This window comes from Mastomys coucha, unplaced genomic scaffold (assembly GCF_008632895.1).
Source record: "Mastomys coucha isolate ucsf_1 unplaced genomic scaffold, UCSF_Mcou_1 pScaffold23, whole genome shotgun sequence".
Classification (NCBI taxonomy): Eukaryota; Metazoa; Chordata; class Mammalia; order Rodentia; family Muridae; genus Mastomys; species Mastomys coucha.
Window position 1 is genome coordinate 52,121,269 of NW_022196906.1, and position 26,893 is coordinate 52,148,161.

The 26,893-nt window shown below is 47.7% G+C and overlaps 1 protein-coding gene across 3 annotated transcripts in view; it reads right to left on the minus strand.

The window, feature by feature from the left end:
• Window positions 1-2,035: 2,035 nt before the first annotated feature.
• Window positions 2,036-26,893, minus strand: part of Arid3b (AT-rich interaction domain 3B) — a 47,961-nt gene continuing 23,103 nt past the window's right edge. For all 3 annotated transcript variants that reach the window (XM_031343883.1, XM_031343884.1, XM_031343882.1), the window contains exons 3-9: window positions 22,214-22,285; window positions 21,971-22,043; window positions 9,697-9,880; window positions 7,967-8,280; window positions 7,596-7,841; window positions 6,508-6,606; window positions 2,036-4,412 (exon numbers count right to left, since the gene is read on the minus strand). In XM_031343883.1, the coding sequence (XP_031199743.1) occupies window positions 4,231-4,412; window positions 6,508-6,606; window positions 7,596-7,841; window positions 7,967-8,280; window positions 9,697-9,880; window positions 21,971-22,043; window positions 22,214-22,285 (1,170 nt within the window). In that variant the 3' untranslated portion in view covers window positions 2,036-4,230. The remainder of the gene's footprint in view (window positions 4,413-6,507; window positions 6,607-7,595; window positions 7,842-7,966; window positions 8,281-9,696; window positions 9,881-21,970; window positions 22,044-22,213; window positions 22,286-26,893) is intronic.

Here is a 26,893-nt window from a genome sequence, read left to right on the forward strand (position 1 = left end):
ACACGTGGTGTGCTAGCAAGGTGAGAGCAAGTAGGCAAGGGACAAAACATTCCTTCTTCCATGTCCTTATATAGACTTCCAGCAGAAAGTGTGGCCTGGATTAAACATGTGTCTTCCTGCCTAAATTCTGGATTAAAAGTGTGTGTCTTCCTACTTCAAAGGTCCGAACTATAAGTGTATTCACCCATGGCCTCACATTATAGCCCTAGCAGGCCTGTAACTCACAATGTCTCAGCCAGGCTGGCTTCTTGCTTCTTGAGTGCTAGGATTAAAGGTATGCCACTCTGGCTAGATAGATCGATTCATCTTCTTTAAAAATGTTCAAAAATTGGCCAGGCAGTGGTAGAGCATGCCTTTAACCCCAGGCCTTGGGAGGCAGTGGCAGGTGGATCTCTGTTTGAGGGCAGCCTAGTCTAGAGTGAGTACCACCAACAGCCAGGGCTACAGAGAAACCCTGTCTGGAAGAAAAAGTTTTATTTGTGCCATAGCATGTGTATGAAGGTCAGAGGACAACTCTGGGAGTAGAGTTCTCCTGTCAATCAAATGAGGTGTCAGCTTGTGGGACAAGAGCTTTTACCTGCTGAGCCATCTTGCTTCTATGTGCCAGGTGTTGGCATTACAGGCATGCACTGCTCTACCAGGCAGCAAGGACCTTCACTTGCTGAGATGTCCTGCTGGGGCTTGTTTTGTTTTTTTCCTTGTTGGGGAACAGGATCAAGCTATGTACCTCATGGGGGCTTGACACTCCAGCTCCTTGTGCACAGCCTAAGCCGAAGTGTGTACCATACTGCATGTGTTCCTCCGAGCACCTGAGCGGTGTGAAAGGGGGTCTGTAGACAGGTGAGCTGTTTGTGGTCCTGGACGGAGGGGGCGATATCAACCCATGCGTGCTCTGCCTTGCAGTTTTCCTCCTACTGCACTGTTAAGAGTGCTGAAATTTTAGCTCTTTACTTAGTTATTTTTTGTTTTGTTCTTTTTGTTTTTGTTTTGAGACTGGGTTTCTCTGTATAGCCCTGGCTGTCCTGGAACTCACTCTATAGACCAGGCTGGCCTTGAACTCAGAAATCTGCCTGCCCCTGCCTCCCGAGTGCTGGGATTAAAGGCGTGCGCCACCACCACCCAGCAATTTTAGCTCTTCGTCACTTCCATTTTTTGCGTAGGATTTGACATTTTTCTCACTGTAGTCCACTGAAATCCTCTTAAAGTAATATCTGAAATATCTAATTTATAAATAAATTTTTGTCTATTTGAAGTATTTAATAATAACTGTACCTATAGTGAATTATCAAAATTTTATAGTATATTAAGTTTTTTCAGAAAAACAACCAATAGGAAACACAAATGTAGGTAAAGAGGGAAAAGAATGTAAAATACTGGCTCATAAAACTGGAGGCTAAGCCAGGCAGTGGTGGTGCACACCTTTAATCCCAGCACTTGGGAGGCAGAGGCAGGTGGATTTCTGAGTTTGAGGCCAGCCTGGTCTACAGAGTGAGTTACAGGACAGCCAGGGCTACACAGAGAAATCCTGTCTCGAAAAAAAGCCAAAACCAAAACCAAAACCAAAACAAACAAAAAAACCCAACCAACCAAACAAACAAACAAAAAAGAGTGAGCAGCCTGGCAGAGATGACCTACACCCAGACTGACATCTGGTTCTAGGTCACTCTTCTAAGTCAGTGCTCTGGTTAGAACATTCTCTAAAATACAGATGACACTCAAACCCATTAGCCGGAGGCCCTTACAGGGCCCACACACATCTCTTCCGAATATGACCCAGTAAGTTCAACAAGGGCCGGCTAAGCTTCAGAGGTGGCCCCTGCTACTCAGATACTCCACAGCATGGCCTAGTGACTAGTGTTGTCAGGAGATTCTGACAGCACGGCTGAGGAATGGAGCTCCAGCCCTTTGTGCAAGCAGACAGTGAAGTGGGAGAACGTTCAGGAGAAGCTGGGGACCTGAGGCTCAGTTCATCAAGTCCCTTTGTACTCTGAAGGTCCTTGTCCAGTTCAAGTCAGTGAAAGGATCCCAGAGGGGCTCATGTGAAGAGGTAGAGCTTTATTGAAATATAAACATTCGAGAACATGTAAGACAGAAAATGACCACGACATATCCAGACACTTGCTGTGCGAGGAAGTCTGAGGTATTTACTCACGGCCTAGGCTACCATGTGCTATCACATTTTTTTTCTGGTTAGAATACATACAAGACATGGAAGGGGAGGATACTGTCCTGGCCAACCACATGGTCACGTGGCCGGCCTTCAGGACTACACCTGCAGGGGAAGCGCCACTTGGGCCAAAACCCTAATGCTGGGCACACAAGGCACCCAGCTCTTGCATTTTCTGGCTAGGAGCTTGCTGCTGGCTTGAGGGCAGTGAGGGGCAGTGAGATGGACAGGGGGGACAAGCTGCCTAAGGAAAGAGTATCTGATGACCAGAAAGTCTTGCAGCACTGTCCCTGTCACCCCTGGGTAGGAAGGGTCTATCCTTCATGACTAAATCCTGAGACACACTGGCTAAATGGGCTTCTCACAGCACCAGACCCCAGATGTCCTTTGCCCAACCCTGCATGTGCCTCGTCGATAGGGCTTCTGAGGCAGAAGAGGGTCAGACCCCAGTGTAAGAGCCGTGTGTGTGTGTGTGTGTGTGTGTGTGTGTGTGTGTGTGTGTGTGTGTGTTACTGAGTGTGTGTGTCCTGGGGCAGGGATAAGAGCCAGAAGTCAGCAGTGCTGTGCTTGCCAGGCTGAGGTATGTTTGTGCATAAGCTTTTCCCTTTCTTGTCCTAGACAGGACTGCTGGGCCATGGTAGCAGTGGTCTCCGCTGCGGTCTCCACTGCTACAGCCCGAGTAGTCCCGGTGGGTATGGGTGATGATGTTTTATGTAACACAGTGAGGCACACTGGGGTGAGAATGGAGCCCCGTGTAAGGTCTACCCTTTCTCTACCACAGTGGCCTGTTCCAGCTGCATGCCAACAGGAGACAGAACTCTTAGCATCCTCGTGTCCCTGAAGCTCAGCCTCAGGCAGGGCCCACACCCATTTGCCTAAGCCCCAAGGTGAGGGTTCTAAGGGCAGGAACATCCTCTGCCCTATGCTGACAGCTGCAGGGATAGGGGTGGTAGAAAGAACCAGTGTGGTTTCAGGAGCCACCAGTAAGCATGGGCCCCTCCATCCCATCCTCCTGCTGTGGTGATCCCTGAGTCACCCTACCTGCTATACCCCTGGCCAGGGCGTGGGCAGGGTGGAGGGAGGTGGCTGCAAACTGCACCTGGCTGGGGTGATCTGCTTTCATTTCTTTGGTGCTACAACAGCAACAATAAAAATTTAAAAATTAAAGTCAGCAAAACACATATTAAAAAAATATTACAGAGATGCAAATACTTCCTGAAGAATCAAATATCAACAATTACAAATCTGAGGTATTTCAGTGAGCCTGACATCAGCATGTCCTGGGCTGGTAGGGCTGAAATGGCCCCAAGAGACGACATTAGGGGCCAGGGACCAGTGGAGAGTTGACCAACATAGGCAGGCAGGGAGCAAAGGTTTGGGGATCAGAAGGGAGTCTTGTCAGATAGGTATTGGGGCCTGGGCACCATGAGTGCTTCTCCCTCTCTATACACAGAGGGGCCCTGACCCCAAAGCCTGCCCTAACATGGTTTCTTCTTAGGAACAACAAAAAAGGTATCCCAGGGCCCTGAGGAATGAATTTAAGTCTTGGGTGTGGGAGACCCACGCCCAGAGAATGAAGGAGGCCTGGGAAGACCCATCCCATGCTCAGCCGACAAGTTCCCAACTCCTAAAGCCCCAAATAGATTTAAACACCGGGGGACTGGGCAGACTAAGAGTCTGGTGACCCTGGGGTGAAGGCAGAAGGCAGCAGAAGGGAAATAAATTAAGGGGGAAGGGAAGTGAGAAGCCTCCAGCCCCATGTCGCCTTACAGATTGTCGATATACTACTCTGGGTTGGGAGGTGGTTGGGGAACCCTGGGAAGGCTGGATGCCCAGATGCCCCACCCAGTTCTCCAAGACAATCCCTGATTGGACAACGCTACTCTGACCTGCCCCCCAGAATACAGCAGAACCTGAATGGAGCTTGGCCAGATGGACACTTCCAAATTTAACATCTGGCCAGATGGTGTCTGATGTAGGCTCCATGAAGTGAGGTAAATTCTGTGCATCAATCTCCTTTAATCTTGGCAGGAGAGTAGGGAGTGGGTGCCGAGTGCTGTTCATCAGAGGGACCAGCTGGTGGAGGGCTCTGCACTGGGAGTACCCCGGGATGAGGTAGGACTTGGTGAGCAGTGAGAGCTGCTGCTGCTGCTGCTGCTGCTGCTGCTGCTGGCACTGCTGCCAATGCTCTGGGGAGCAGAGCCTGCAAGGAGGTGGACCACTGGTTTCTGGGCAAACAGCACACCTGGGTTGGGAAGAAAAGCAGGATGCACTAAGGAGGAGAGAATGCGGCACAGTTCAACAAAACAGGGGCATGACTGCTGGGCTAATAACCCTGTGTGTTTCCCTCTTCTACCATGCCAGATGTCAGGGGAAGCCCAGACAACTAACTGCCCTGCCACCAAAGGTCCACAGACTGCTGAAGGACAAGCATGCAAGCAGTATCTTTGCTAGAATGACATAAATGTTCCAAGATGGGTGTACCTCTGCTGTTGGGGACATCATAAGGGTTCTGAGGAGAGGAATGGAAGTACAGCCCAGAAAGGTTTTGGTGGTGAGTAGTGTCTAGACTGTTTGAAAGCAGTAAACTGAAGAGACAGTGGCCAGAGAACCTGAGAAACAGCAACAAGATGGGCTGGCCCACTGGGACGGAGGAGGTGGGTGGGGCCTGGTACAGCTATAGGAACCCGCTTGGAAGCTCTGGAAGCTCTAAGCAGGAGAAGGCCACCAAGACATTTGGAATTCAGGATGTACAAGTTCCAGACTGCCTGCAGAGGAGCAGGCCTGGAGGTGGCAGCAAGCACAGGTGTGAGAAGCAGCAGGTAGAAGGGAGCAGGAAGAAGGATACTGGCCTTGAATCGCAAGACTACTCAGGTTCCTGGGTACCAAATCCCAACAGTGAAAGCCTAGGGCAGACAGGGTCAAGACAGGTGAGTGGCCCATTGTCAGAGTGCTGGGAGCCTCAGCTCCTGACCCTCCCTATCCTGAGAGGAAAGGAGGTTGCCCACTTCTTCCTCCCAAAATAACAGAAGGATACTGAGATGTGGCTGTAACTCCCAGTTTCTGTTCTCTTCAGGTCTCAATCTAGCTCCACATGTCCCAAGCCACATCATGAGTGGTACCTGGAGGGTACAAGGGACTGGCAAGCCACATTAGCATGGCTACTTCTAGAAACCTGTTCTTTTTCCGGCTGAACTTTGATGCTTGTAGCTGGTGTCCTTGCAGGTGACCAGGAGCTATCCCTAGGGAACTACTCTGGTTTGAATGCAAGGTTTTCCTGGCCTGCATGTGAATGCTTACCAGGCAGCTGACATACCTCATACCTTGGTAAAACCGGTAGGTGTCACGAGCCTGAGCTCGCAGCTCCTGCTCCTCAAATGGTACTTAACAAGACTCAGCTGAGCTCATCCCAAGCCTGTCCCTACACATATGGAATAGCCAGGGACTCAGGGTTGGGGTCCGGTCCCTTCGTGAATTCTATGTTGAACACCTCTGAGAGATCTATCTGTTCATTATAGATGAAAATCCAACTACCCACCAAAATACTGTGGGCAATTAGATTATGAAAACTGGCGATGCTGGGGTCAAGGCTGGCTCTGCAGCACTCAGATTCACTGCTGGCATATTTCATTTATTTTTGACGGGGTGTCATTCTGTAGTACGGGGGTGGGGGAGGAGGAAGAGGAAAGGAAAGGGGGAGAGAGAAGAGGATTTGCCATAGAAAGAGGGTTGGAGAGACACCCTGGGAACACACCTGGAGCAGAGGGTCAGACCAATACTGAAATGTAACTATCTTGGGGCTTTTGGCTGGGAGGTAATCGGATTGGTTTAGAGGAATAGAATAGATTAGTAACTGCTCGGCTACTGTGCTTTAAAGTTCATCAAATAATTCTTATAGTCTTGTTTATTTGGGAGCTAGCTGGGATAGAGAAAAATGATCACTTTTTAAATGATTTTAACAATAGAATGAATTCTAGGACAGCCAAGGCTACAGAGAGAAACCCTCCTGTCTTGACACCCCTCCCTTCCCGCACAAAACTACCAAAAAGAAAAAAAAAAAAAAAAAAAAAAAAAAAAGACATGGAACAATAGAGCATTTAATGAGTTTTTTGCAGTCAGGAAAAGGATTCTTGTTCTCTGTCACTGTAGAAGACTGCTCATACTATCAATCTGTGTACCTATGGTCCAGGGTCTCTTTTCCTTAGGAATGCTAAGTCAATGTAAAAAGACATGCCCCTACCCTCCCACTGCAAGGTGTCTGAGGGAGTCAGGCAGGGCTGGCTGGGAAGCAGCACTTTGGCTGTCAGCCAGTGTGGCAGTCCAAAGCTCCAGAGGCCTACCTGTATAGGTGGTGCCATCAATATCCACAGACATATTGATGCTCCCAATGTTGCTTGTGGTCAGGTTCAGCGCTGCAGCTGAAGTCTCTGCTCTGCCTTCTGTGGAGTCAGACAGAAAGCAGACACGGTCTAGCTTCCTGCGGTCATCTGGTGCTGCTTAGTCAAGCAGATCTACAATCTAATGCTGTCTCTACGATCTCTGTCTCTATTACTTCTGAGCATATAGGTCCGGCAGCAGAGCCAGGCTAACCAACTTTCCGACAATTCAATTCCCTGACTCACAGAGTGAAGGGACAGCAGGCCAACCCTAACAGAGTACCCACTATACTGGTATACCCCGGTGTACCTGAACTGTGAGGATCTCAGGGAGAAGGATCTTTTGCCTCCAGCACCAAACCATTCCTGCCCCGTGGGGAGGCTGGCACATGGGACTTCTCCCTCTGCAGAGTCAAACACTATTCCATGTAGCTACCTTTTCTACTGGCCTCTAAATGGTTCCCTCTGCCCATCATCTGAGAGAGGGCTTTCCTAGGGATCTGAGGGCTCCTTCCACTCTGCCTCCTTTCTCAGCACATAAATACCCATGTTTGCTCGACAAAGAACCACAGCGATAACGGCATAGAAAGGGGGCTTGAAGGAGAGTGCAGGGAGGGAAATGAGGGAAATGTCACATGTTCTGCTAAACTTGCATTGCCTACTTCTTATTCCCGAGGCCACTGGTGGTTCCACTGTTTTCCAGGAATGACAGACCTGATGGCAGCTTATATCCGGTAAGGTACTGGAGTGGATGCAAACCTTGTAATTTAGACAGATCAAAAGGCTAGGCAGGGTTGGGGGAGTACAGCATCTCTGCCTGAGGCAACTTCTGACTTAGAAAACATTAAGGTAGTGAGATTTCAGCGAACAGACACCTCCAGTGGCTCTTCTCGGGCAGTGAAGGCAATGGGAAGGAGGGCTGGGGCTGGAGAGAATGTTTCCTAGGCCAGGTGGTCAGGTGGTACCTACTGCCACCAAGCCTCGAGGCCTGAGTGGAGCTGTGGTATGACAGGTGTTATAAGGGGAAGATGGAATTATACACTGATGCTTACCCCTGCCGTTGATTCTGATCTTCATGGGAAGCTGTCGCGCCATGCTGAAGAGGTTGCGTTGGAAGGCCTGCTGCACCAGGCGCTGTTCCTCCTCTGACAACCTCGATGCCTTCTTCTCAGGGGGCTCCCCTGATTCCAGACGCTCCCGTAGCTGCTCCAGTGTGCCAGTCCGGTTGCTAGCCTGCTGGCCTGCCAAACTCCCTGACACAGCCAGGCGATTTGGCACAGGCACTGGGATTCCATCACCTGCGAAGGAACCAGAGCTAGATCAATCCATTATAACTTACGCCTTCACCACAATGCCCATCCTGGATAAAGAGAAACTGGGCTTCCTCTCTCCATCCCTTCCCTCCTCCAAAGGCTCTGCTCACCTTTCCTGAGGGTAGATGCTGGGGGTATCCGAGGGCTACTGGCACTGGTGCCACTGCTGGAGCCAAGCCCAAGGATGGAAAAGCGGATCTTGGGGGACGAGAGAAGGGCAGGGGCCCCAGCAGAGGCTGCACTAGCAGCAGCGGCGGCAGCAGCAGCAGCAGCGGCAGCGGCAGCAGGAGAATAGCCAAAGAGGGAAGAGCTGTAGCTGGGCCTCCGACCCTCCCTACGGTTGCCATCAATGGCTGCCTGTAGTTCAGCTGGGGAGCTCAAGGCTTTCTTCTCACACTCGTAGGCGTATAGATACTTCATGTACCTGAAGGGAAGGAGGGTAGAGTAATCTAGAACACAGTGCTATACAGAGACGATCCAGTTTGGTAGATCTGTTTTTGGAAGCAGCCTTGGTCAGGAAAGAGCTAGAGTGTGGTACACATAGCAGAAAAAGAGTCTAATAAGCTCACAGGACACATTCCTCCAGACTTCTCTAGTCATGCTCAGGCGTACACACTGCTTGAATCTGAAGCATCGGTCATAAAGAGAACCTTAAAGCCTTATTTAATATCTTCCCTCTGGACTCAGACCTTTGGAATGTCATTAGGGAAATAAGGCCTGTGTTTCACTGCGCCTTCTTTGCTCCTTCAGATTCAGTGAGTCTGGTCTCCCCCACTGTATTGGATTCAGGAGGGTGGCCCTTCTTTGTGTGTGTCATCTGTTCATAGGGCCATGCTTCCCTCAACAACACTGACATTCTGGTTATAGCTGTCTGTATTTCTAATAGTCCTGATGGGTGAAAGTGTTGTTTGTTCTTTTTACATTCACTTATTTTGTATGTATTTGTGTACATGTGTTAATTGCATAACATGCCACACACGTGCCACTGGTATGCTGGTATGGAGGTCAGAGGACAACTTTCAGGAGCACTCTTCTACCATGTCAGTTGGGTCGTAGGGATTGCATACAGATAGTCAGGTTTAGCAGCAAGCATCGACCCACTCTGCTATCTTTCTAGCTCCCAAAACTCTCAACAAGGCCAGGGCATGTTACCCGAAGATATGACAACTATTCACTCACAGAGAAACTAAACATTCGAGAAAAATGCTCCCTACTTTGGTTTTCGTTCTACATGGCTACTCTCGGATTTACTGTTCTGTCAACCCTTGTAACTAGTTAATCAGTGGCCAAGCAGGTCAGCAACCAGTGAGGCTGGACAGACCCGAGGCTTGAGGATAGGTTAAGAGGCCACTTGGTGGTCATATTCTTGGAAGAACATAGACTGCAGGGACAGAAGCCCAAGTGTGCATTTCTGGCCCAGTATGGCACTGACTAAACTGATTAGGCTTAATTTTCATAATCTACAAAATGGGATGGTATCTACTTGCCAGGACAGATTGTGAGGTTTAAGTCACACAGAATAGTAAAATACTGGCATTCAGGAGTCAGGGTGAGGACAGCTTTGCAGGTCTGAGGGATTCATTTCAAAGGCTCCTCATTGTGTCAGAAATTTTCTTTCTTTCTTTCTTTTCTTTTCTTCTTCTTTTTTTTTTGTTTTTCGAGACAGGGTTTCTCTGTGTAGTCCTGGCTGTCCTGGAACTCAGATATCCACCTGCCTCTGCCTCCCAAGTACTGGGACTAAAGGCGTGTGTCACCACTGCCTAGCTAGAAATTTTCTTCCCTTCCTCACTCAGAGCTAAACACCTACTGCTGTTCAGCTTCCTTGGCCCTGGCTACTCACTGGGTCCTGAGGGTGAAGGCAGCGCTGGTGATGGATGTGGGCAGGTTCAGGCCTTTGGTAATCTCCCTCCAGATTTTCTTGTTGATGATCTCCACCAAGCCTCCTTTCTCTGTGACCAGTTTATACAGCATATACAGGTCCAGGATCTGCTTGGCCATAATGGGAATTCGGTTGATTGGAGTGCCTGTGATTGTCCAACAAGAGAGAGGGCTGGGTCAGTTAAGCTGAGCAAGAAGACATTAAATTTGTGCACACTCATCATTAGCAGGCTGGATACAATACTTGTGAATTTCAGAAGTGTGATCTGACCTCGAAGGCCTTGGATCCAACAGCTATTAGACTCATTGTCAGCTCTTTTTGGAATAAGCCGGGCAGCCCCAACACCCTGAAGCAAGTCCCTTAGCCTTCCTGATGCAGAGGAATTTAGAGGGTGGTTGTCCGAAGTATAATCTCAGATAATTTCAAATAGTTTGGCAATTTACACTCCTGGAGCCTTTGAAATCAATTTCTGCCCAGGCCCCGTAGGAGCATCCACCTGCCCACATTCCCGCTGGTGTGAGAGCAGCTGAACATGCTCCTTTGTAGACTGCCTGCCTTCTCTCCTGAGACAGGATGGAGAGACATGTTTTCTTTTTCTCTTATGACCAGCTAAGTCAAAGTAGCTACTGGACATAAAGGTCTCCCAGGGAATAAAAAGCCACTCAACAATTCTTTCCCCACTCGCTAATCACTCCACCCTCCCCCTGGCCTCTTAAAGAGAGAGGGTCAGAGCAGCTTCCGCCCACTGGCCCAGAGGGGAAGTGAGAGGAGCCCGGGACTTGATTAGGAAACCTGGTACTGGGCAGGAAGGGCTACTAATGAGCACCGGGGGACAGGAGTGAGTGAGGGAGGGGTCCAGGTCCTTTCACAGGAGGCTGGGATGCTCGTCAGGAGGCGTGATGGATGACTGTCATTTGGCAGCTCGGGATTAATGATCTTGAGGTCAGAGGAGAGAATTCCACAGGGAAGGGTCAGCATCCGGGGCAGTGAATGAGACTTGTTGCCTTTTGATGGCAAACTCCCCTTACTGTATGCACGGAGGCTGCTCCCGCCCCACCCCTTCCCTGCCCCCATCTTACTGAGTTGCCTCATAATGGCAAGCCAGCCTGAATAGAGGCTGTTCCTTCCCAAGCTGCTGCTTTATGCCTCAGCAAAACAACGTTGGCCTCACCACAGGTTTTTTTATTTTTGGGGGGTGGGGGTGGGGAGGAGGATGCAGGATCTAGCTTAGTTGACCAGGCTGACCTCAGTCTCCCAAGTGCTGGCCTTCTGAGATATGACAACACATCCAATTCCTCTGCTGTTTCACAGGATAATCTAAGCAGGAGAATGGAATGAAGGGCTCCCTTCCTTTAAAAAAAAAATCTTAGGCAGGGACTGAAAAGATGGCTCAGCAGTTAAGAGCATTGGCTGCTCTTGCAGAGGGCCTAGGTTTGATTCTCAGCACCCACATGGAGGTTCACAACCATCTATAACTCTAGTCTCCAACGATCTTATGCCCTCTTTTGGCCTCTGTGAGAAGTGCATATACATGGTACACAGACACACACAGCAAAACAGAGAAAATATATGGGCGTGGTGGCACATGTGTATAATCTTAGCACCTGGGAAGAACCAGGCAGATTTCTATGATCTGTGAGTTCAAGGCCAGCATGGTCTACATGGAGAGTTCTAGTCCATTCAGGGTTTTTGAGACCCTGTCTCAAAAAAATAAATAAATTAAAAAAAAAATTACCTGTATTTGTATATGTCAAGTTTTTGTGTATGTGCATGTGGAGGCCAGAGGACAATTTTGTGTGCCATCCTCAGGAATGCCTCTACCACATCTCCATTCCTGAAGAGAAAGCAGTTGTGAACATAGCTATGGGGGATTGCCCTGATAGGACCAGAGCTCTTTCATGCAAGACCTTTGTCTTGACCAGCTGTTTTCTGAGCCCTTTAAAAAGGGTCAAGGAGTTAGGTTTAAAAACGCATAGGTAGGGGCTGGTGAGATGGCTCAGCCGGTAAGAGCACCGATTGCTCTTCTGAAGGTCATGAGTTCAAATCCCAGCAACCACATGGTGCTCACAACCACTCGTAATGAGATCTAATGCCCTAGAGTACTTATAATAATAATAATAATAATAATAATAATAATAATAATAATAAAAAAACGCATAGGTAAGGGCTGGCGAGATGGCTCAGCAGGTAAGAGCACTGACTGCTCTTCCGAAGGTCCTGAGTTCGGGTCCCAGCAGCCACATGGTGGCTCACAACCACCTGTAATGAGATCTGATGCCCTCTTCTGCTGCGTCTGAAGACAGCTACAGTGAATTACGCTGGAGTGAGTGGGGCCGGAGCGAGCGGGGGCCGGAGCGAGCAGGGTGGAGTTCAATTCCCAGCAGCCACACACATGATGGCTCATGGCCATCTGTACAGCTACAGTGTACTCATACACATAAAAGATAAAATAAATCTAAAAAAAAAAAAATAGGTAATTCAAAGACAGTGACATAGGCTTCTAACACCAGGTACTGAGAAACATGGGACAAGAGAATCTCAAGTTCAAGGCTAGTCTCTGCTGCATAGACCACTGTCTCTAAATAAATAAAAAAAATAAAGGAAACAAACAAATTAATACAGAAAATACCAAACTACTGACCTACTCCTAAGACTCACATTCCAGGTTGCCCACTGTTTTCCTGTGCTGTTCTGAATAACGACCCTATTCCTACCGTGACAAAATGCCTAAGATGGCAGAGCTGTGGTCTGGGTTGGTATTGTCTCCTTTTGGAGGCCCATCCTCCAGATGCTTGCAAGGCATCTTCACATAGGTAACTTGTCTACTTCCAAGTCAGAATGTGCAGGCTGACCTCACCTGACTTCCGTAACTTGCTCCACACCCCCTCTCCTCCTCTGTCCTACTCCTAGTAATACTACAGTCCTTCTGGATTAGCCCTGGCTGTTCTCATCAGCCACTTTCAGGCTTTCAGGAAGTTCTGCTGCCTCTTCCTCTGAGGTACCCCTCACAAGCACTTTTCCTCTTTGGCCTGGGCCACCAACCTGCGTCAGGTCACTGGCTCCCCTGTAGCAGTCTGGATTCATGCCTATGATGTACCCACCACAGCCACATCACCTTCTACTTTTACTAGGTATTTCACTTGCTTATTTAAAAGCCCACAAAGCCTCATTGCTTATCCCACCAGACACGACCAGGTCACATGACCCACACTCATGCATGCTCCATGAAAAGTGGTCTGTTTCCAGCAGATCCCAGCGAACGTCCTCACTCTAGTCAGCTAAGCCCCTCAGCAAGCCAAGCTCACTGTTGTCTCTGCTCCCTCTTCTCAGATCTGGAATGCTTGCTCAGTTCTATTCTCCTGCTCCCTTGTCTCAGATCTGGAATGCTTGTCTCCATTCAATTCTCCATGCTGTCTGTTCTTCAGTATCTACTGCCCACGGGGAGAATGTTCTAACTCCTTCAGCTCACACAGACTCTTCCCCTCTCGGGGTTTCTGTGATATCCTTCCAAGTTCAGCAAACTACGCTCATTGTTTCCCATCTGTCCACATGGTTTCCCAGAACTGTTAGCTCTGTAAAAGCAGGAACTATTTTTGCTTCATGCACTAATATCCTTGTGGCTAAATTGCTGTTATCCCAGCACTTGGGAAGCAGAGGCAGGAGGATCTGGAGCTTGTTTTCTACTACATAGGCCAACCTGGGGCAACATGAGAGCCACTCAGTTAGGCCCATCATCACTAGCTTTGAATGTCTAATGGTGACAGTTCTGGACAGACTATCCTTTCTCAAGTTCTGTCATGGATCATTTGGATCATAGCCACTACTGAAGAGCCTGGGGACCAGAAGCTGAGAATGAGCAAGCTCCCAGTAGGAAGGCTAATAGAAGAGTGGATGCAGAGGTAGGGTCTTGGCAAGGCAGAGCAACTGTTACTCCATTAGTAGGAAGAGTAGGAAGGGGAAATACAGTCAGAGAAAAAGTAGAAGGGTGTGGAATACTCAGGTCATCTGTAGCTGAGCATTTAACCAGCATAGCAGGGCTTACCAGCTAGAGACACACGGTTTTCCACAAGTTCTGTGGGGAACCGGATACCTTTCAGATCATGTCTGAATACTGAATGGCACTATTTTCTTCTGGATTACTTCAACAGCAATACAATTTCCAAAAGAAATACTGCATTCTACCTTTTGAAATGGTCATAATTCACCTGGAGACAAGCCAGGTATATAAGATGAAGAGGCCAGGCTGTTTATCTTGTTTTGTTTTTTGTTGTTGGCTTTATGATACAGGGTTTCTCTGTGTAGCCCGGGCTGTGTTGGAACTCGATCTATAGACCAGGCTAGACTTGAATTTACAGAGATCCACCTGCCTCTGCCTCCTGAGTGTTGGGATTAAAGGCATTTGCCACCACTGCCTGGCTTATCCTGTTCTCTGACTGAAAATGAGGTGTGGACACAAACCATGACAGATGCTACTGTGGTTCATACTGCCTCTGCAGGCAGTTTCTCAGAAAGAATTTCCATGTTCACTTGAATGAAATAGTTACTAGGCTAGGCTCTGGCCACTGGAGGTCTATAGAAGCAAACAGTACTACAGATGTAGTGGAACTGTGATCTATCGTCAGGGAATGCTCACGTTTGGGAACTACGTAGGGAAGAAAACCAGATCAGAGGAGGTAAGAAAGGCCAGAGCAGGATTTGAAGTCAAGGCTGCACCCTCTCCAGGGAGAGCAGACACTGCTGGCGACAGCTATTCACATCAGAGGCTGCAGCTGTGTGCATATACATGGGCAAGCCAGGGTTTGGCTTCCCCTCACTCTGCACCCTGGGCTCCAGGGGAGATTCCTGGTACCACAAGAGGATTGGTACTGTCTGTTTGGTTTGAGGCTAGCCCTATGTTAGAGTGTTAAGATGGCTCCCAGAGCAGGCTGACCTCTGAGCACCCTCAGAAACACAGTATGCTTTTCTTACACTATCCAGATAAACCTGACTCAAAAACCTGCCTTGCCTTGGGTTTTCCTGACAAACAGGAGAACCAACTGGAATCCTCAGGTGGGTCTCTTGGCAGTTTGCTTTGCACTGAGTGGACCTGGAAGCTGTTTCCCTTGTCCAAAAGAGATGCTACTATGAAGACAGAGGGTACTGTGCTGGTGTCAGGGTGTGTGCATACATGGGAGACAGCAGCTTGTTAATGTAAGTGTGTGGGGAGGGCTGCCTAAATTACTGAATTAGGGACTGATACTGGCAAATGAACTTGAAAATGGATGACTGGGAACCTTCTCTTTTGAAGAACCACTATGAGGCTTAAGATCTACTCTATGAAGTTCAAGCCCACAACCAATGGCCGCTTGCCCAAGACTTTTTGGAGAAGGGGAAAGGGGCTCTGGCTGCTCTCTAGGCTTTGTTAGATCCTCCTCTGTGGCAAGGAGGCTCTTTGCTTGAGAGGGCCATGCAAGAGTAACCACAGAGCTGCAGCAAGGAGGCAGCCAACACCCATGGTAAAGAACACAGTGGGTTGCCGTGTCCGCCCTGCAGGAGAGGATCTCTACTCCAACAGGAAAGGGTGTGTGTATGTGTGTGTGTGTGGTGGGGGGAACCTGACAGGGAAGCCTGCAGACTGTCAGTCACTGCTATCAAAGCAAGAGCTAGGATTGAGGGTAATTAATCATGCTCACTCTGACAGGAATCCAGGGCCTTATCTGTACCCCAAGAAATGCCACTGGTCTCTAGTTCCCTCCTCAATAAAGGAGACTGACAGTTGCAACAAAGAGGGCCCTTATCAGATTTCAGCCAGGGAGCCTGAGGCAGCCCCAGGGACAATATAAAAAGGCTTTTATGAGGACTAGGGACCCAAGCAAAGCCTTTGAGACTCCTGGGGCTTTAACCCTTGTTGGTGGAAATGCTGCTGGACACTAGCACTAACAGGCTAGAGCTGTCATCAAAAGCTTCCAGGGTGGATATGGCTAGGTAGAAGCTGCTCCCCAGCATGGGACCTACTGTATCACTCAAGTGATACAGAAGTAGCCAGAGAAGGGGAAAAGGCAAAAGAGACACTGCCCCTGCCTCTAGGCACAGATGAGCATCTAGGAAACCACTGAAGGGACGCCCCACCCTTTCCATCACAGAGAATGACTTGTTCCAATGAAGACCAGCAGCAATCTGGTCAAGACACTCAACGGGTCCTTTCCTGTCTACTAGTCGGGGGTGAGAGCCTAGGACCTAGGGGTGGCCCTGCCAGGACCCTTGCTGCTTTTTTCCTGGCTTTAAAAAAGGTCATTAATCATGCCCATAGCCTGAATGAGACAATCAACGAGGGAGTCTGGAAGAATTAAAATCTATGTTAGTCCTGGGAATGTGTACAGGCAGGCAGGCAAACTGACACCCCCACCATTCCTCTGTATATTAATCCTTGCCCTGTTCCTCAGGAACAGGAAGGGAACTAGCTAGTGATTTCTTTCCCTGACTTGTTTATATAGAACATATCTCCCAACAGAAGCCTGGGTAGCAGTGTTCGGCAGGCGGCAGCAGCAGTCTGTGCCATGGTGTTCCGCAAGGCGAGGCAAGACAAGGCAAGGCAAGGCTCCTGTTATTAGAAAGACAAGGATACTTAAGCCCTCTCTCTGCCTCCAACTGCCCGAAGCAGGGATATGTAACTTACTTACAGGTGACGTAGTACACTAACTAATTTGACTAGACAGAGGATTTTCCACAAGCGAGGGTGAAATTAACCCTCAGGTCAGAATATGAAACCTTTCCGAGTCAGAACATTCCCTAGAAGCCCTTCCTCCCAGTAATGTTCGCCATCCCACCCTACACCAGGGCTGGAGGTGTCCGTCATTCTGATGTGTATTTTCTTGAATTTTATAAGAATGAAGTCATACATAATCTTTGTGTCCTGCTTTTGCTACACATTAGGTCTATTAGAATTGTCCTGGGTGTGCCAGCCACAGCTCATTCTTATGGCTGTGTGTATGGATGTTATATATATGTTATATCTTGTCATCTGATGGAGACAAGATTCACCACTCCCATTTTCAGTCATCAGCAATGAATAAGACTGGCAGCTCTACAACCAGGAAGCTAATTTTAAATATGCCTTTTTTGATACTCCAGCTTGGGTTTTTTAGGTGGTGTTACATTCTGCTGTGTTTAATAATGAAGTCTTGACTATGACCATACCTCCTCTTACTTTACATCAGACTGTCAGCTCAGCACACACAAATCCCTGAGTTCAAAGGCTAACAAAGAGTTTGAAGGAGGTAGGTTGTGGTCCTCCTCCTATTTGCTTGTTCTGAAGTTCAGAGGTGAAGGATAGCAGTCAGGCCAACATGGCTATCTGCTTCCTCTGCCATCTGTGACAAGCACCTCCTAGATCCTCACCTAATGGTGTAAGTGGGCCCAAACCTCAGCCCAGTCTTTCCCTAGGCCAGCCTTTAAGATGCTGACTCACACTGAAACAGAGGGGATAGAATACTATAAATAACTTAATTACTGTGCATTAGTTCACTTATGCAAGATTTTGAAGGGGGAAAGGAAGTGAATTTTATAAATGTGAGGAATTCAAAATAATTGTACATTAAAAAAAATAAACACACTCCCTTTTCCAATATTGTGGATAGCTGGGTGGTTACAGGGTATTAAATGACAATTAGAGATGGGAGGAAGAAAAACAGTGTACTTAGCAGCAGCAGCTCGATCACCTGGGGGAGAAAAAAGGCTCTAACTCAGAGTCACAGATTTGCATTTCAAGCTCCCAAACTCATTTCATCTGACAAGCATCTTTGTCCATTAGAAAGGGTGTCCTAGGCACAGAGCATTTACCACACCATACCCAGAGCACAGGAGAAACCACCTCCACCAAAAGGCAAAGCAATATATGTCAGGAGCACTTCCTTGCCTGAGATGGATAGATAAGCACACAACAGAAGGAAAAACACTCAAATTGCACTTTGAGGCAGACCAAGCCCTGTTCCCACAGTAAATTCTTTGTATATGCACATCAAAAACAGATCTAACAATCCACTGGGGAAAAGCAGAGGCAGTTTGTAGCCACTACAGAACTGGCAGGAGGGCAGATCTTTGAGTAAGGTCTTCCTTGTGACCACGTAGTTGCTTACCCTGGCATTGTGAAGGGTGGGGGCAGGGATGTAGAGGCAAGAAAGAATAACTTGCTAGAGGGTACTCTGGGTGTTTTTCCTAAGTCCACTGCCTCATCCTGCCTCAGTAAATAGCTAGCCTAGAGATGAGGATTTCCCCTTGTATGCAAAGTTCTAACCTGTGTTAAGCAAATCCTCTGCTATGCAGAGGCCAGTGGGTTGGTGTCCTGTGCTACAGGAGGAACAGGGCTTGTATGTGTCTCTAAAAGCAGACCAAGCCACCATGAGGCTGGTGTTGGGAAGTTTCTCAAAGATAGTGCAAGAAGAAGGAAAGAGCAGTGGCCGAGGCCTGAGGAGACCAATGCTGAGGCTGCTCTCTGGCTAGGAAAGTCTCCTAACCTAGGGGCTGACTCTTCATTGTCACTTCTTAACTTGCTCTTTCCACCCCACAGAGCTGGAGCTCTTAGTAGGAAAAAAATCACTCAATTGATTGAAAATGTTCTGCAAAGTATCTGGGATAATACTAAAGATAACTCTAAAATCACACCACCACTACCACCGCCACCAGATCATCCTATTTAATGAGCCCACACTTCTGGTTTTCCTCTCAGGGAAAGAGCTTTTCTTCCTCACTACTGATGGAGTGAAAAACACAACTAGCTATCCTTGGCCCCTGCTTACCAGACTGACAAACTGGCCCCTCCCCTTGGGCATTGGAAAACTGACCATAAGGGACGGGAAGCTCAGGAACCACCCACAGTGAGTTAAATTAGTACACAATTTTATTTACATGTTTGGCTTTAATTTTCTTGACACACACATACATCCCTGAGTACATGTGCAGCTAAAATGGATACCAGAGCTCTAAAATCTAAGTATCATTTGGAGAACAATGTTCTAGGAAAAGAAACTGGATGCAACACAATGTGTGTAACTCAGCTTGGCTTTAGTCTGCAAAAGGAGGAGGTGTTATTTAGCAAGAAGACGGAAGAAACATTTGGACTCAGAGAATCTCGGGTGTTTTTGTAGAATTATTTTGCTAGAGACCGGCTGACAGGGCTTCTCTTCTTGTTTCTCCACAGGAGTAGACCATGGTCTGCAGGAGCTTTAGCAGAGCTATCATGGAAGTGGAACACAGAAAGTTCCATACTGACTAAGCGAACCTTCAACAGCTTACAGATAAGGAAGGCGTGGCCAAGGAGAGGGCTTTGCTCAAGATGGTGGAGAAGGGTGGGTGTTTGCTTGGCTTTGCACAATCCACAGCCTTTTCCGTCTCCAAGGGCCTCATTTCCTCAGACCAGCAGGAGCTCAGCACACTGTGATCTCAGGCTCTTCTACTGGCAGACTGACCTATCGGGAGGGGAGGGGCCACCAGGGTGCAAGTAACTGAGTTCAGCCTAACTAAAGGCCAAAGGCTGAAAGGCCCATCTGTTGCAGTTAATTCACCCAAATGTGTTAAAAGGCAGGAGACAGCACAAAGCAGCAGTTACAACCTGTGCCCCTTCCCACACGATGGCTGTTTTTATCACCTGCAGCTGCAGTCATTTGGGGCAGCCTGCTGTGTACTGCCTCTCTCAGAGCCCCGTCCACTTCCTCTGAGGTGCCTGTATATGGAAGCTGCACAGCAGCTCCCAGCCCGGGTGGGCATCACCCGGACTTTTAAATTCAGGTTTGTACAGTGGATCCTGTGGAATCAACTGCTTATCCTTCAAATGTGCTGTGGGTCGGCAGTAGCTGACTTGCTGCAGTCCCAACTAAGGGGACCTAAACCTTGAATGTCCTATATCCCACTCTGAAGAATAACAACCTGCTTCCCTAGTCACCAGAACCACACTCTAACCTAGGTTAGAAGCAAACAGTGTTCCAGGAAGGAGGTCCTGGGTCTGCCTTGGTGGCGGTCTCTGTGTGCTCCAGCACAGCATGGGCTCCTAGAGGTCACTTCTACACTCTAAATCAGGAAGGAGATGGTGGGGAGCTTGAGACACTACCTGACAAATGCCAATCTAAAACCATGCAATATGACTTCCATGGAGGTCTTTTTTTGTTGGTTTGTTTTGTTTTTCCTGCACTGAAAACTTTCTACTTACTCTTTTCCATGAGTAGACAGTGGCTCTTTCTAGAGGGCAATTTGTCCCCACAGGACACTTACAATATCTACAGGCAGGACTTCTTTGAGATAGGATTTCTCATAGCACACACAGGCTGGCTTCCAACACACCTTGTAGCTGAGGCTGGCCTTGAACTCTAATCCTCCTGCTTCTCTCTCCCAAATGGAGAGATTATAGTTATATGCCCTACACCTGGCTTCTAGAGACATTTCTGGTTACCACGACTGAGCACTGCTGTTGGCACTGACTGGGAAGAGGCCATCTATTGCTAATTAATATTCTCTAGTGTACAAGTTTACTTCCATAAAAAAGGATAACCCAGTCCCTAAAGTCAACAGCTGCTAAGGCCAAGAAAACCTGCATTGGAGTAACTAACAAGCCCGGGATTCCATCATGTTTCCTCTCTTGGGGCTGCCCCAGGACAGCAAGGCCACTGTCCTAACCTACAGTACTGTTATGGAAAGGAAGTAGATCTACAGCAGTCCAGGCAGCTTAGCCACCGGCAGGGCAAGCCGGAGAGTCAGGGGAACCTAAAGACGCAGGTAGTAAACACCCTGAGCACCAACCTGACCTGCCTGGCTCCAGAGACAGAGAGGTGTGACAACGTGACTGTCCTTCAGGAGACACAGGAGGACACAGTCACTCATCCTCACTCACGACCAGGCTGGTCTAGCTTACATTTTCTTTTTAAGATCCTTCTGGGAAGACAGAAAGACAATAAAGTAGAAAAATAAGGCAGGGGCCCCACTGCCGCTGATTAAAACCTATGCTGCTATGGCAGCCCCTCTGAGACAGGATCAGTGCCTGGCTTTGTACCAGCTGGGCTGGAGGAGCTTGTAAATAATTAAAAGGCAATTGGAAGGCGAGACCAAAGTATTAAGTGGATTTCTCTCTCTCAGGGCATAGAGAGTCTCCCTGCTGCCAGTCACATTATCTTTCAGGGCTGTATTTTTGTTTTTTTACTCACACACACCGGCTCCAGATAACTGCTGGAGGAGTAAACTAATTAGGGCTGCTTATACTGCTCTGCTAGGCTTGGAGACAGGAACAAAGCCTCCAATCTTTCTATTGCTCTTTAAAGAAAACCAGCAGTGTCAACTCACTACCATGAAGGCATAAGGCTTTTGAAAAAAGGAAGAGGAAAAAGGGTGGAGAGTCATGGGTGGGGAGGAAAGTAAAGAAAGTGGGGAGAGTATGAGAGAGAGAGGGAGAGAGAGAGTGAGAACGAATGAACAGGAGTGGTAGCTCAGCCAACACCATCAACAACCAACACCAACACCCCTCCCAGATCTTAAGTTACTGACAGACCTCAAGGGATGTGTGATGAGGTATTAGCAGAGTCCTAAGGAAGGGGCTGGTGGGATCTAGTGGCTATATCCTGAGGGTGATGAAGTGGAGTTACATAAAGTACTATGGGTCTCCTCATAGAGCGGCTGAAGTCCTGGCCGTGCTTCCTGAGGCTTGACCTAGCTGCTGAACCCATTGCTATGACAGGATATAAAGCCAGGAAGCTGAGTCATTGGGCTCAAGACTCAGTCACGACATGGTCCAGAGTGGGGCCAGCTATAGTGGGTAGGGCGGAGGGTGAGCGGGACAAAGAACTAAAAAGTGGATTAGGAATGGGTGTCTACATACTGGGCAGCTAACCTGCATATTCCAACTATGTCAAAGAGATCCAATAGGTAATGCAGGCCATTCCTTTTCACGGAACATTTCAGGTTCTCCAAGACAACCCAAGGGGTTCCCTATGTTTTTACTTACCTTTCTCTGTCCGCATGGGACTAACTACACCAAGAGAACATGCCACATGCTGATTTAAATGAAATTTGAGGCAGCTATAAGGCTACAATAAAAACATTTGGAGTTGAAATGTCTCCAGAGACCAATTAATTAGAAGAGAGACAAAAAGAAGGCAGAACCAAATCCATCTTTTGCTAAGGTCCTCTCTGCTTCCTTCAATCTGGCTGCCAATTATTTCAATAACTCTTAGACAAGCAGGATGGGTTACAGTGACACAGCAGTCACCACACTTACCTCTCTTCTGCATGAAGATGAAGAGGTCATCCAAAAATTCTTTCCTTTCAGGATCACCATCCAGTTCATATAGCTGCAGGCCAGACCCCAAGGAAAAACACAATGAAACATCCCATCTCGTGCCAGATGTCATCCCAGAGCTCCTACAGGTATCTGAGTAAATGTGCCACTCACATGGGTATGTGTAGGGTAAGACAGCCCACTACAGAGCTGCTTCTATCTTTAGCTCAAGATATTACAGACCTTGGCAAAATCTCGAGAGATCTCTCTTCCCCGGCCTCCATCAGCATCATCACTCCAGGTCAAAGCACCATTCTGAAGGAGACAAAAGACAGCATTAGTAGGGAGGGAGTGGGATCATGTAAGTGGAAAGACGAGACCTTCACTCAGGGAGACACAACCTCCCTCAGCACTCCCACTTGCCTGCCGCCCATTAGAAACGCCTAGTCAGGACCCTCCACTACCCTTTGAGAACCTCCTGTTTTGCTTATGAGGACGGTTTCAAGATGTGGTGTGTGGCTGGGTCTAAGGGTGGGTTTCAAAAGAATCTTCTCCCTGTGTTGATGGATATTGTTCAAGCTTGATAATGTTGAGAAGGACACAAAGCCTATGTTTCCAAGAACCCCCACTGCAGCTGACTTCTTAGAAACTATCATTCTGAGACACATTCACTGAGCACTGGGTGCAAGGATGCTCAGCTCAGTTCCCAGCACTACACCGTGAGTGGTCAAAGGGCAAAGGGCCACAAACTGTAGTCTCAGCGTAGCCTTCCATCAGCCTCAAGCCCGGTGAGGAAAATGCCTGACCACCCCCCAAGTGCAGACTTGGCACAAATGCTAATTTTCATCAGGGAATTAAAAAACAAAACAATAAGCAAAACACCCAACCTTTGGTTAGAACAAAGCTATGCCATTCAGTTGAGTAAGAGGAAAGGGGACATGCTCAGGAGCCTTATTCAGCAGGCTGCTTACTCCTCATCTGTAGGCACCCACCCTGCACCCCAGCGGCATTAACAATTCCAGAAGCAGTCTCTCCCTTCTGTTACTTCAGAACTTCACAGTCTTTTGGAATTTTGTCATCTTCATCAGAAAGGAATGTTCCTTGATAGAAAAATCAATTGTACTTATCTTTTTTGTACCCCAGCACAACACAGCACTGCCCAGTACATAATGAATTTGCTATTTCAACTAAGAATCTCTTTAACAAATACACAAACATCTATACCACAGAGATGCCCAGCCACCTCTACACTAGTGGCAAGTATAAAATCTTCCCCGGGGTCCTCCGTTCACCCCGTCCTGGTAGCTGAAACTATACCTTGAGCCCGTGACATATGCTCCCTTGTTCTCTCTCCTGGACCACAGGCACATACCCCTGCTAGAAGTATGTAAGTGCTTGAGGAAGGCAAGGGGGTTAGGAGCAGGGACTTCTTGGGAGATCATCCTTTGGACTGTACAGGAATCTTTTCTAAAACCATGAAATGATAGTCTGGGTAAGTTCTACTTTATACACATATGCATACCCTAAACCCCTGTGTGCCTAAGAAGCAAGACGCATTCACTACTCAGCTATCTTTTTTTTTTTTTTTTTTAAAGGCAGGGTTTCTCTGTGTAGCCCTGGCTGTCCTGGAACTCACTCTGTAGACCAGGCTGGCCTCGAACCCATAAATCCGCCTGCTTCTGCCTCCCAAGTGCTGGGATTAAAGGCGTGCGCCACCACCGCCTGGCTTTACTGAGCTATCTTTTGAGGCCATACTTTGCCTTCCCTGCACAGAGCTGGTTCTCAGATGCAGACCCCTTCTTCACAGCAGCACGTGGTGAGGCTGAGTCTGACAGAAGTGACCCCTTGTCAGTTGAAATGAAACAGGCTACACCAAATTGTTTTTCTGCTTATCTTGTCACCAATGTATATAAGAAAGTGCTTGGTCAGGGACTGCACACACCAGTCCCAGAGGGAGACAGTTACCAGTGTCCTTCAATAACACCAAGCAGTAGCATTGTGGGGTTTTGTTTTGTTTTTCTTTTCTGTTGTTAAATTCAACTCCACACTGTGATTGTAGTCACCAGAAATCTAGTATCATCTGGTGGCAACCAGCACAGTGAATAATCAAGATGAGTTATGTCTGTGGGGTCAGCAAAACCAGACAGTTACATCTGAACCCTTTCAAAGGACTGCAGGAGGCTGCCCTAATGCCCAGTGATTTTGTTTAGCCAGTAATTCCTGCTGGAAAGTCAATTATCCTGGGAGCTCCTATTGGCTGAAAGACATTTAATGGGGGATCACTGTGGTTCTGTTATGTCAGCTGTTTACTGTGGCAGCTCAATTTCCAACTCTGCAGCTAGAGTTCTGAGGCTGATGCTCACAGGAGAATTCTTTATCAGTCCCCAAGATGAAAATACTGAGTTTTTGCTAATTACAGTAACTTGCAGGCATTCCAAAGGCTCAGGAACTGTGTCACGCTCAGTTGGAGGGAAAGGACCTAATCCACAACCTTCAATGAGTGGGGCTTTCAGCAGTGGGGGAGGGGTGTGAGAACAAGCATGCTAGTGTGGCCACCTGAGGACTATGTGTGAAAATAAACACCCAAGTGCCAGCAGAGCTCCACAGACAGCAAAGAGAAGAACGCTGGGGATGAGGAGGGGATAGGGAAGGGTGGGAGAGAGGCTGGTATCCACCATGTCTCCACTTTTTCCAGATCTACCCCAACTGCAAGGAATTGTAAGCATTGGCTATAGCCATTTAGTAGGAAACAGCTTAGAGCGTGCTTGATGGAGAGAGGAGTTAGCTACAGGGTTGGGGTGGAGGGAGTGGAGCAGAAGGAAGAATTGTGAAGGACACCATAAAGTGCATGTCAAATGCATGTTACAGTGACAGGGTTTTAGGCAGAAACATCTCTAACCCAGTGACCACAGAGCACAGTAGCCACAGGATGTAAGTGAGACACTGAACTTTATTATCTTTTAAATGCAAGGCAAAAAGGGTGTCTAGATGCATGTGAGTCTTTCTTCTCCTGTTCCAAGGCAAGGATAAGCCCCCCTTTTGGGGGAGGAGTTCAAGACGGTTTCTCTGTATAAATCTTAACTGTCTTGCTCCTTGCTCTGTAGACCAGGCTGGCCTCAAATCCAGAGATCCATCTACGTCTGTATTCCGAGTACTGGGATTAACAGTGGAGTGTGCCCCACTGTCCTGCAACAGTTAATTTCTTAGTTTAAAATGTCTGGCTGGGGCCTATGCAGAGATATCTCATATTATTATTTCATCTTGAAGCAGCTTAACTTTACTCAGCCTTACAGGGTGTTTTTTTAGCTATAGTGAGACTAGTCCTGCATCCTGCCTGCCCACATCACAGTCTAGCTGGGATGACAGTTTCTTCATGAAGCCTGCTAGTTTCTTTTCTGGGCTGTCACCTCATGTTCTGGTCATCTGTACCTCATTTCAAATCTTAAGCATCTTGAGGGAATCCTTAGCCCCTAGCACAGAGACAGCACTGATAGCTGTTGAGAGGCATGGTCAGTTTCCCTGGGATTCACTGTCTCCTCTGTCACCCCTTTCCCCTGCAATGAAAGGGTTATTACAGTTCTTTCCTCTGTTTACAATTCTGACTGGATGCTATAAATAGCTCACTTATGCAATTTAAGTTTTCTTGACCTACCACCAGGATGTGGACATGATTAACTAAAAAGTTATCAGCCCTAAGATAGTTTTTCTTAGACATCAAGTGTGGCTGACGGACTGCAGTAGTGGGGAAAAATATGGAAAAATAGAAGCAGACGGAGAATGGGTAAAACACATGCCAAGAGACGTCTCAACCTCTGTGATTACCAGACACCAGGGGTCTGTAAGAGGAAGAGTCACTGCCTGCTAGGAACAGGCTTTGAAGCCACTGGCATAGGCAGCAGTATTACAGAGCCCAGAACTGGGGCTAAGGGGAAATAAGGGTCGATGTCAACAGTAGCCAATGGTTACTTATTGCCATTTACAGCCTCTTCAGCCTCCTCTTACTTCAGAAATCTCTTTTAACATCTTTGATCTCACCAGGAGCTCACAGGAAACTGACAGTTTGTCTCCAAATACTCACCCAAAGACTAGTTTTAGCTGCCATACCCACATTCAACTCATTTCCCCCAGGGGAACCAGACTATTTTGCCTTTAAACACCTTCAAAAAGGTAGTGAAAGAAGACTGGGAGGAGAGAAAGGGGCAGGAAGCCAGCACTGGCGTGCACTGTGTAGTATCTGCTAGAGTATATATGACATCTTAGATGACTTTTCCTACTTAATCCTACATATGAAAATGGTTTGAGTTGGAGAAAACATGGGTCAGAGAACTGAAAAGCCACTTCCACAGGTCTCACAGCTCCTAACTGGGTTTGCCTGGCTTGCCTGGTGCTGATCTGCTACCTCCTGGGTTGCAAAGAGCAGCATACTGTGCTCTGCACAGGGGAATTAAGTATGCAAAGTAGAGAAAAGTCTGTCTACAGAATGGCCAGACCGAGGCCTGAGTGGTTCATTAATTAGAGAATCTTTTATTCCTGATTCTTCTCACTAGCTTCATCTGGGCAGTTCAGCCAGAAGAAAATTGGCCTTTCTTGCCCTAGGAGTTATCAAGGGACACCAAAAGGGAAAAGCTTTGCCTCTACCTCCAGAACAGACGGTCTACTCTAGGATGACCAGCTTTCCCACAGGGAGAAAGGACATCAGGAGAAAGGGAAGTGGAGGAAGAGGAAAGAAGAGATTACACTTCTGTAGGGACCAGAGGAATGTGACATGTACATATAAAGGTTTCAAAATAAAATAAGTCAGTCTTAAATGACTGCTATTCAAAATTAAAACACCAAACCTCTAATTTCTCACTCCTAGCAGATCAACAAAGCAGAGGAAACATGAACAGACCATTCTTTGAAGATCTAAAAAGCCACCTATGG